Source organism: Acromyrmex echinatior, chromosome 18, assembly GCF_024713525.1.
Source record: "Acromyrmex echinatior isolate Ae372 chromosome 18, ASM2471352v2, whole genome shotgun sequence".
Classification (NCBI taxonomy): domain Eukaryota; kingdom Metazoa; phylum Arthropoda; class Insecta; order Hymenoptera; family Formicidae; genus Acromyrmex; species Acromyrmex echinatior.
In genome coordinates, this window is record NC_141869.1 from 3,810,299 (window position 1) to 3,820,278 (window position 9,980).

The 9,980-nt window shown below is 28.5% G+C and overlaps 4 protein-coding genes across 8 annotated transcripts in view; 2 read left to right on the forward strand and 2 right to left on the reverse strand.

Annotated features, from left to right (window-relative positions):
* The window catches only part of LOC105144900 (uncharacterized), a 41,206-nt gene extending 39,523 nt beyond the window's left edge, over window positions 1–1,683 (forward strand). Inside the window, exon 6 of the mRNA XM_087415532.1 lies at window positions 228–1,683. Coding sequence (XP_087271658.1) covers window positions 228–445 — 218 coding nt within the window. The 3' untranslated portion in view covers window positions 446–1,683. The remainder of the gene's footprint in view (window positions 1–227) is intronic.
* Window positions 1,684–1,834: 151 nt separating this feature from the next.
* Window positions 1,835–4,392, reverse strand: Nedd8 (Nedd8 ubiquitin like modifier). Its single transcript, XM_011054150.2, has 4 exons — window positions 4,188–4,392; window positions 4,094–4,111; window positions 3,414–3,526; window positions 1,835–2,129 (listed from the first exon to the last, which is right to left on the reverse strand). The coding sequence occupies exons 1-4, from the start codon at window positions 4,203–4,205 to the stop codon at window positions 2,024–2,026; spliced, it is 255 nt and encodes an 84-aa protein (XP_011052452.1). The 5' UTR covers window positions 4,206–4,392; the 3' UTR covers window positions 1,835–2,023.
* A 543-nt stretch (window positions 4,393–4,935) lies between these two features.
* e(y)2 (enhancer of yellow 2) lies at window positions 4,936–5,921 on the reverse strand. Its single transcript, XM_011054136.2, has 2 exons — window positions 5,738–5,921; window positions 4,936–5,429 (listed from the first exon to the last, which is right to left on the reverse strand). The coding sequence occupies exons 1-2, from the start codon at window positions 5,782–5,784 to the stop codon at window positions 5,189–5,191; spliced, it is 288 nt and encodes a 95-aa protein (XP_011052438.1). The 5' UTR covers window positions 5,785–5,921; the 3' UTR covers window positions 4,936–5,188.
* A 1,131-nt stretch (window positions 5,922–7,052) lies between these two features.
* Window positions 7,053–9,878, forward strand: LOC105144896 (mitochondrial import inner membrane translocase subunit Tim21). Of its 5 annotated transcripts, none has more exons than XM_011054134.2 (6): window positions 7,053–7,357; window positions 7,555–7,747; window positions 7,823–8,057; window positions 8,165–8,264; window positions 8,464–8,602; window positions 8,739–9,878. In XM_011054134.2, exons 2-6 carry the CDS (start codon window positions 7,558–7,560, stop codon window positions 8,765–8,767), a joined length of 693 nt encoding a protein of 230 aa, XP_011052436.2. In that variant the 5' UTR covers window positions 7,053–7,357; window positions 7,555–7,557; the 3' UTR covers window positions 8,768–9,878. The 5 variants fall into 5 exon arrangements, 4 of the variants coding, with proteins under 4 accessions (XP_011052436.2, XP_087271641.1, XP_011052437.2 ...); XR_015548100.1 differs by having other exon boundaries at window positions 7,054–7,357; window positions 8,464–8,658; XM_087415515.1 differs by having other exon boundaries at window positions 7,054–7,357; window positions 8,464–8,632.
* The last annotated feature ends 102 nt before the right edge of the window (window positions 9,879–9,980 follow it).

Genomic DNA, 9,980 nt, shown 5'->3' on the forward strand with positions numbered 1-9,980 from the left:
TTGTTAGGTAAAGTTTACTTGAAATTGACGAAGGAACAAGATTTTGCTGTTCGCGCAGCACTTAACTCGTCGGAACTCTAGTCTTCTGCAAGTCATGGAGAACTCATTCATAGACGATCGTTTGTCAATATTCGCGATGTATTTATACTATTTACATGCAGTATCTAATGGTAGCGCAGAACATAAAGACTAGAAACCTGGATAAACTAAAAAATGCATTTGTATAGAGTCGAAGACGACGACGATGAACGTCAGGAACGTCCACACGATGACGTACTGCGACAAATGCGGCGTCACGTTCACAACGCAGCACGCGCTTCTACGACATATTACATCCAAGCACGAGGACTCGCCGAATTCTGCGGTCTACTGCAACATTTGCCAGCGTGTCTTTAAGACCAAATGGAGTCGGGCAACGCACAACAGCAGATATCACAGAAACTGACCGAAAGCTTGCCTAATGTCACAACCCCAACATATAGTATTAGCGAATTGGCGTGGCAATTCCATTATTGATTAATAAAGTGCTTTGTACCTTATACCTATTTAGCTTTTTCCCGAACTATCATTAGAAAATTTATGATCAGAATTTTATTGTATTATTATTATTATTATTATTACTTCGATTTAAATAAATTGTTTAAATCTTTAAGAAAAAAATATCGAAAAACGAGAGAGCATTTATCCTTACGCGAATCAACAATTGTTGTAGTTTATTCTTCTCGTTCTTTATCTCTTTTTAAGAATATTTTTAAGAACTAGAAATCGTTTGTTTATAATTCATATGTTTGTAATAAGTTATATAATAATTATTTGTGTAAAGCTTGAAATCGAATTGAAGAAATTTTAATTTATTTATTTTTGGTCCATTTTTAGGATATATAAATAATATATAAATTCTATTTATAAATTCTATTTATAATATAAATGAAAGAAAAGAAGCGATACATAATTGGAATAAAAGTATAATGCTCAGAACTTTAATTTTAATTACTTTTAATTATAATTTAATTAATAATTATTTTTAGAAATATATTATCTACAATTTTAATTCGTATTTTTTCCATCATATTAGCTTGCTATATTATAATTTTTCTTTTAACTTTTAAGATTTCTGCGAATTGAAAGCTCCAAAATTAAAAATTCTTATAGTAATTTCTAGAATCGCGAATTTTTTAAATTATATATCATCAATTTATTGATTATATTTCCTGAATGCCGATTTAGCAAGGCACTCAAACATTATATAGTTTAAGCTACTTAAGAATAAATAAATTTCAAAAGTGTGATCGTCAAAGATTTAAATAGAAAACAATTGCAGTCGTGGCTAGAGAGCAGTGTTGGTAATTGATACACAATATTTAATGCATGGAATAATTGATTATTTTTATTAGTATTTAATGTTGTCCTTAATTCAATGCTGTGAATTCGGGTCGGGTCTCGTTCTTTTCTTTACCATTTATGAAGAACATATGTAAAATAAACGATTTATTTCCTTAAAAAGTATTATAAGTATAGTATTGTAATTTTTCATGTATTTTCTTTTCAGAAAAAAAAAATACAAATCTTTCAGTATTATAATTTGAGACTTAAGATTTATATGCTTGCTATGATTTGTATTTATTATTATTAAAGTCATATATTAAATAAATAACTGTGTAATTGATTACATAGTTTGGACAATATGACGATTTCTTTCTCCAAATATAAAATTATTTTTAATGCTGCATTCCACACAAATAATTAAAAATAAAATCTCACGATATAATGTTAATATGTAACGCAAGAATAATAGAAAGGTAACACATGTGTTTCAAATAAAAATATGCAGTGGTAGATGATTAAATTATTTTATTAAATATTTATTTAGGTTGTAAAGATCACATGACTATGTTATCCTATTTAAAATAACATAGAGTTTCAAGTCCTTCTGGATCGCGCATATGTAATGATAAACATTTTTTTTGTTTTTTTTTTTCCTTTCTCTGGCTCTCACAATTCCTTAATATTCTTTCGCTGTCGTTTATAAATGAGGAATGTTATATCTACAGCCTCCTCTCAACGCAAGTACCAAATGCAGCACCGAACCGCCCTGGACTTTGTAATCTTGCGCAGTCTTCTCGTCGTTCCTATGAAATAAAAATATAACTTTCCTCGCGTTTTCAATATTTTATACTTATATAATTAATTAATTACACTTGTCTCAATAATTAAAATTATATTCCGTAAATAAAATTAGTCTTCTCTTATATAAAATCAATTCATCTTTCTAATTTCGAATTTTCTTTATACTTGCTTTGGAAGAGAATTGATTAGTCATATAAGATTTTTTTATATGTAATTATTTATTTCTGTTTTCATTCAAAAATTCAGTCTTAAACATAAAATATGCGTCGTAAGTAATAAACATGTTATTGTTAAAGGAACGCAAATTCCAGAGGAATGGAACATAGCGCATCACCACCTGGAATATATACCTTCGACTGCTAGGAAGATTTGTGCCATGAGAAGGTGTAAAATGTGCACATCAAAAGGATTTAGGAAAGAGACACGTTACTATTGCGCTACTTGTAATGTCGGATTATGTGTAACGCCATGTTTCAAAGAATTTCATATAAACGTGCGTAAAAATTAGGATATTAAAATTGCACTTATAAAGAAGATTCACCAACTGCTGTTGATCTTGCAAATAATATATCGTTGAAAAGTATGCGCCAAGGTAATCATAGATATACGAGTCGTTGCCTTCCGAACAAATCTAATATGATATATAGAAGCTGCAGTCAAAGTCTCATTACAAAATACTTTGAAGCATTTGACTGATCAATTAGAAGAAAGAATCGTACAGATTAACCAATCAAAAAACGCTTTAAAGCATTTGTAGCATTACATTGACTCTATTCAGAGTATCAACATTGCAGATATACGGTGACTAAGTATTAATGTATATAGGATTCTCCCAGGATAGTAATTATGTCTGGGACTCATTTCTATGTTGAAAAACATTCACAAGAACCTCAGACATGATAGTTTATTGTGATGACATGACATGATAGATTATTATGTTTGGGGCTCATGTAAATGTTTTTAAATTTTATAAAAATGAGTCTCAGACATTATTTGTAAGAATCCCATATATATCAATACCTAGTCACTTTGTTGTCATAGATGTTGCATACTTTGTGTATCATACTGTAATTCATTCAAGAGACAACAATCCATATATCTGCGATCATCTTGATACATGCTTTATAATGATATTCACTAGCCAAGATCTGCGACTAGCAGTAATGAACCTTCCTTGTTAATATAAAAGTTCTAGAATCACAAATTCAATTCTTCATCAATCACAAATTAAAGAAATTTTGTCTCATGCAAATATGTCATAAAATCATGATAATACTTATACGTACATCTGTTTGCCAGAGAATATTAATCGCTGCTGTTGAGGTGGTATTCCCTCCTTCTCTTCCACTCTTTCTTTAATTCTTTCTACCTTGTCTGTTGGTTCTATATCTATTTCGATCTAAAGAAATTATACATTAATATTGAACTGAAGACTTATACATAATAAATATATTTTTGTTTTTACTTATTGTTAGATACAACTTATGCTTGTTTCCATCAATGTAAATTAACTTTAATTAATTTCAGTTCAATTTAATCATCTTTTTCTAAATTTAAGAATTAGAAAAAGATGACGGATAAGTTAAATCAAGATTATATTTGAATTAATAAATAAGATATTTATATGAAAAATAGCACATTATACTTGAAAAAATAGTAGCTCAGAGAATGAGATATCATTCTTGATTCAAATATAATAACTTTCTTTTTAACTAATATAAATAAAAATGGTAACAGAATGAAAAGGTCAAGTTTATTTTTTTCCGTATAACATAGCTTTATAACTTTCTGAAATTTAAATTCAGAAATCTTTAAGATACAACAATTAACAGTTTCAAAATAGACTGAGGTGTCAGGTTGTTTTTTTATAGTAACTGAGCAAAGTCGAGCTATCGTTGATAAAAAGGAGGCTTTTATATTTCGATATATACATCACTTGTAAACCGTTTGATTTTAAGATACTTGCCTCCTTCCCTGTAAGAGTCTGAAATGAAAATTAATTAAAATGAGTTACAAGCCGGTGTGAATTTCGTGGACAAATCGAGGATCAATATAATTACCTTCACTTTTATCAACATCGTTGAATTATTAACGACTACGCTAAATTTTCACGATAGTATATACCGGTTAAGACTCACCGACGCTATAGAAAAAATGAGTAGGCGAAAATCTATGAATCGCAAAATACTGTCACTTTACTGCACGACTCTAACCTAATTCATCGACTTGCGTCGTGTCGCCGTCTGCTGGCGACAAACGTTATTACGGAATAAAACTACGTTTTTTTTTTCAGCTCTTTATTTAGGAAATTAAATTATATTCTATTCACATATTTTGTACATTTAAGAATATCTATAAAATATTGTTACAGATTACATTCCTTCAAATCTTACTTTAAATATAATCCTGGCGAAAATTTTTTTCAGAATTTTTTATTATTTTCCAGAAAATTCAATTAATTTTTATGTAATTTTTAAATGTAAATTTCAGAATTCTTTAGAATTTCTGAACAATTTTATAATTTTTAAAAAAATTTCTTAAATTTTTTAATATAAATTAGAACTTTTCATAAGTGCTAAGAAATCTGCATTTTTTTCTGAAATTCTTAAATATTCTAAAATTTCTTATTCTATAATTTCTGAAAACTTATAAACTCTGAAAAAATTTAAGGTATTTTTTCACACATATAAGAAATTTTTTTAAATTTCAGAATTCATATATATGAAAAGTTTTAAGAACACAAGAAGGTAGGCTTTCTCAATAAGTATTTCTGAAGTGTTCCAATTCACATAAAAATTCTGAGAAAAATTTTCACCAGGCAATTAAATCTTAATCTATTAGACATACATCATAATTAAGTAAATATCACATTTTGTACTTTATAAAAAGTTGTTTTTATATATTGAATGTTTTAACGAAATGATTATAGTGTGTCACGCAATAAGTTGTTAGAAAAGCATAATTCACAAAAAAGTTCTTCATGTTTCTTACAGGTATATCTAACGTAATTGTTATTGAGAAAGTATTGTTGAAAAATTGTTGATTAATAATGATAAAATTTCTAACGATCTGTCACAATTTTCAGCTTCTCTTCTTGAGCCAACAGTTGATTCTTTATCTTTTGTAATAGTTCCTTCTTCACAGAATCCGGCACAAGCGTGCGAGCTCTGCTAGTCACTGTGGACAATAGCGTGTCATAAGAGATATCATGGCCATGCTCTTTTATTATTTCCTTTGAGATTAACTTCACTTGATCTCGCCATCCACACTCGACTAGTCTGCGCCTCAACAATTCTTTCAGTCTGGAAATAAATTTTATGGGCATGCAATATTTTGTTTTAGATAAGAAATAATTATATTTGAAAATTTTCTCTAGTAATCAAAATCCTGACTATCACAAAATGTAATTCGCATTTCACCTTGAGAAAGTTATTTGAAGTTAACAAATGTTGATGTAGGGCTACGTTTCAAAACTTCCTCTTTGAGGAAAATTTTACTTGAAATATATAGTACATGTAACGTATATTACAGCATATAAAGTAAAATCTTCCTCGGAGAGGAAGTTTTAGACATAGCCTAAATATACAAAATTTTGATACGTTGCATTTACCCATCACGATCGCCAACCATAACCAATCTCTGATGTGCTGTCTTCATTAATAATCTTATCTAAGCGTAATTAAATTTAGGAAGCTTCTTTATTGTTGTTCTGCTGTTAACCTTTCAAGTCAAATAATTCAACACAACAAGGCAGTTGTTTTGATGAGCAAGATCATTTTAAGCTGGTATTCCAACTTGGATTTTGTTCAGGATGCTAATTGGTTGTGATAGGGAATTTCTAGGATTTTTCAAGTTTATGCTCTGCTACCATCATAATGTAGGATTTACACTGCGTATGATATTCGATATATGTAGTATGATATCATGATGTGAATATAATTTGGACATATTTTTGGCTGATATTTGTATTTATAAGTTAATATATTTAAGATTGTCTTAAGTTTTAGGTTAATATTTCAAGTGTCATATGGACAAGGCTTTTGATTGGTTGCAGGAGAAGTCCGAGAACCTCTTTATTTTGTAACCAATCAACACACTTAAAAAGTTTATCATATGACACATGAATAGGCTGCGGATATTTATGCAAAATACTTAACTGAATATCAGATAGTTTTAGCAGTTGATAGTTATTTGTTAAAAAGTTATTAAAAAGTAAAGTAAAAAGGTTGAGACTGCTATCTGTAAATATGCAATTTATGCAAAATATGCATTTTATGCAAAATATTCAGTTAAGTATTTTGCATAAATATCCGCAATTTACACATATTGGACTTAAGATGTCATAAGCCAATTAGAGGATTGTATTAACATCTTAAGACCTAAGATCTTAAAATAAAAACAGATTATGAATACCGCCCATAGTAAATATTATTTAAAGAATCTCCGAATTAATCTGCTGATTCAATTGAAACTAACCAATTGCATCTATAAGCAGAGTTGAGTAGAATTGGCTAATCACAATGATACTTGTCGACCAATCAATTGGAGATAATAAAATTGGTCTTACTTAAGACTGAATTAAATATAAATCTTGGAATATAAATTATTTGATCAGAAAACTTGAAAAAGATTATCAAAATTATAATATTAGAATTATAATTCTTTTTAAGAATTATTAGCAATCATATGATTTTGTATTTAAAATCGTCTGAATTCTGATCTTATAATTATATCATCTTACAATTCCATTTCATTCAGCCAATGACTGAAACAACTAATCAGCGCTTAGTAATTCTTTAATATGGTTGGTTCTTGCCGTTAGCTCTTCGCTGGATCTAAGTGTAGCAACCAATTGTAAGAAATTAAAGAATTACTAAGCACTGATTAGTTTTCTTTGCTAAACGCAGCCAATGATTGTAGCATTTCGTATTTGAAATGATCTTAAATGTAAAATTAGGATATGAATACTGCTATATAAACATCGGTTTAATCTTGTATTTAAATTGAATTTTTTTAAAATTTTTCCATCCAATGATTTTTCCATTCCAATGGAATTAATGAAATGTTTATATAATATCATCAAGATGATCTTGAATATGAGATTTGAATATTAGAATACTGTTCATGACTACTGACAAGTGGCAATAAAGTGATTGAGAGAATTTTCTAATAAGAATTTATTTTTAGTATTTCTTTTCTTGTATATAAGTCAGTACGTAAATTGTGTCATGTAAGTGTTAATAATTTGCTAATGATAATAATGAAAATAATATAATTTGAATAGAACAAGAGATTACTGTATATATTTACATTGGCTTGCTGGCATTTTTGTATGGCAAAGAACCGGTTAACCTTAAATTAACCTTAAATTAAGCTCTTATAGAATTTAATATTTTTGTGTTATTAAAAAATATTTTTTTATTTTAGAATATGGCATCAGCAAGAGCATTAAATCACATTCTTCAGAGAAGGCACTTGTTCATGCATATGCCAAACACTTCATATTGTCTTAATATTGTTCCTAGCATTAAACACAGTGTTTGTTATTCAACGAAGAAATCTGTAACTAAGGTAGACTCCAATGAAACTAATAATAAGGTACAGATTGGCACTGCAGAAGGTAAATTTCACATGATCTCTGTATTACGTATTATTTTCGTATAATGATTATATTCGTCTTATCTCTTTTTTTTAGTTAAAGAAAACTTGAAATCTGCTGGATATCTTGGAGTAATAATAAGTGGCATTGGGATTACTGTTTTTATGTTCTATGGCCTATTTTCGGAGCTATTTTCTAGCAAAAGTCCATATTCTGTTTACAGTGAAGCTCGTGTCCGTTGTATAGAACATCCAAAGGTCATAGATATTCTTGGAGCACCTGTAAAGGCTTTTGGAGATGAAACTCGACGTGGACGTAGAAGACACATCACGTACGTCCAGATAAAGAATTTTTTTACATTTTTATATATATACACTCTAGATATACATTTTGTATATGAATCCTGCTGTGATATCTCTGTATTTATATTTTTTTTAGTCATACATATTACATTAAAGATGGCGTGAAGTATATGAGAATAAGATTTTATGTACAAGGAACAAGAAGGCAGGGAACAGTATATGCAGAAGTGAAAGAGGTAAGGCTTAATGTACAATTGAAAAGATAACAGGAATATACATAGAGAAGATAAGAAATTTCAATGAAAAATATATAATTTGATTAGAGGTTGAAATTTGTTATACTCTGTTACTGTTGCCTGTGCTTTTCATTCTCAGGCTTAAGTTTGTAGTTGAAAATGATATGTTTACTGGTGATATGTTCAATTTTAATTACAGAATGCGTATGGCAATTATGAATATTCATATCTGTATGTTATGGTCAATCATGTTGGAGTAATTGTGATAGAGGACAACCAAGATACCACTAAAACGTGGCAAGATGATAATTTTACAATGGATTTGCTACCGAATAATCGTTAAGTGTATGATTGCAATACATTGATATGTAAATAGCGTTATTGGAATGTATATGTAATGAAGTTTTATATAAAATGTAATTTTTCTTATTTATATTTCTTATGTATATTTTTATCTATATATTTTTTGTATAGATAAGATGATAAGAAGAGTTAAATGCTAATTAATTATTGCCTCTCAAGCAAGACGTGGAAGCTGATTAAGACTTCTCAAAGCTGCAGTCATTCAATTCAACCAGGAATATAATTTTTCTTTTTTACATTATATTTTTCTGATTATGTTTTCATTATATGGAATCTGTTTTTCTCAGCTCTTGCGATGTTGTTTATTTAAGAGCTTTCATCATTTTGTACTTCTATATTTATTCTAAATTTGACTGAGTAATAGGAGAAGATTCATAAGTGTCTCGGCACGTCCGCCACGGAAACTGAACTGACTTACGAAATTCAGAGAACAAATTCCTGCGTGACGTGTTACGTAAGAGCTAAAAATATGTATTATCCTCGCTATCATTTACTCACGCTGTCATGCGCGTTTACATTAGTATGCCTTTTATCAAACGCTAACTAATATAGGCGCGACATAGCAATTCGTGTACTAAATTATTTACTTCTTCCTCACAGTGTATATAATCGTTAATTATGTATATATTATTTTAAGTATAATAATTTTACGCGCACGTATAATCTCTCATTCTGTAAAAGAGAGATTCACATTTGATAATCGACTATGTATTTCAAATGTTTCCTAATTTAATTTAAATTTTTCCTTAAATTATTTGTACTTAATTTTAATTCAACTTGACTTAACAAATTTCTTAATTTAAATAAGAAAAAAAAACAATAGGTTGAAACGTAATAATAGTGTGTAATAATATACTAACTAATGCGTAATAATTTTTATATATAAATTCTACAATAAATACATTTTTCAGTTAAATAACTGCGCTTAGCTTACTGTCGGACTTGAAATGCAATCATAAACTGAAACTGAACTAATATCACAATTAAATTGATCGCTGGTTTGATGACAATACGATTAAAATCTATAAAAGAATTATTACGAAAAATAAAAGTTGTATTCAGAATTTACATATAAAAATATTATTGATTGTAAGATCTAGAGTTTCGACCGCGCGTATTAATCTTTCCTACTTTCTCTATTTATGTAGTAATGTGACCTAGATCATTTTGTTATTCTGAACTTAATTTTTTATGATATTAACAAGTACAATATATTATTACATTTGAATAAATATTTCATTTCTCTAATAATATTGATTTTTTTATAAAATAAAAATTTCCATACGACCCAATTTTTTTAGATAAAGATTGATATTTATGTATCCTTGTAACATTTTATAAATAACACGGAGG

Coding starts and splice junctions, on each gene's coding strand:
- Nedd8 (XM_011054150.2), bottom strand. Junction 2,130..3,413: donor ATATTCTCTGGCAAACAGAT/GTACGTATAAGT, acceptor TTTATTTCATAG/GAACGACGAGAAGACTGCGC.
- LOC105144896 (XM_011054134.2), top strand. CDS start 7,558: ATGGCATCAGCAAGAGCATTAAATCACATTCTTCAGAGAAGGCACTTG. Junction 7,748..7,822: donor ACAGATTGGCACTGCAGAAG/GTAAATTTCACA, acceptor TCTTTTTTTTAG/TTAAAGAAAACTTGAAATCT. Junction 8,603..8,738: donor GGATTTGCTACCGAATAATC/GTTAAGTGTATG, acceptor TTTTTTGTATAG/ATAAGATGATAAGAAGAGTT.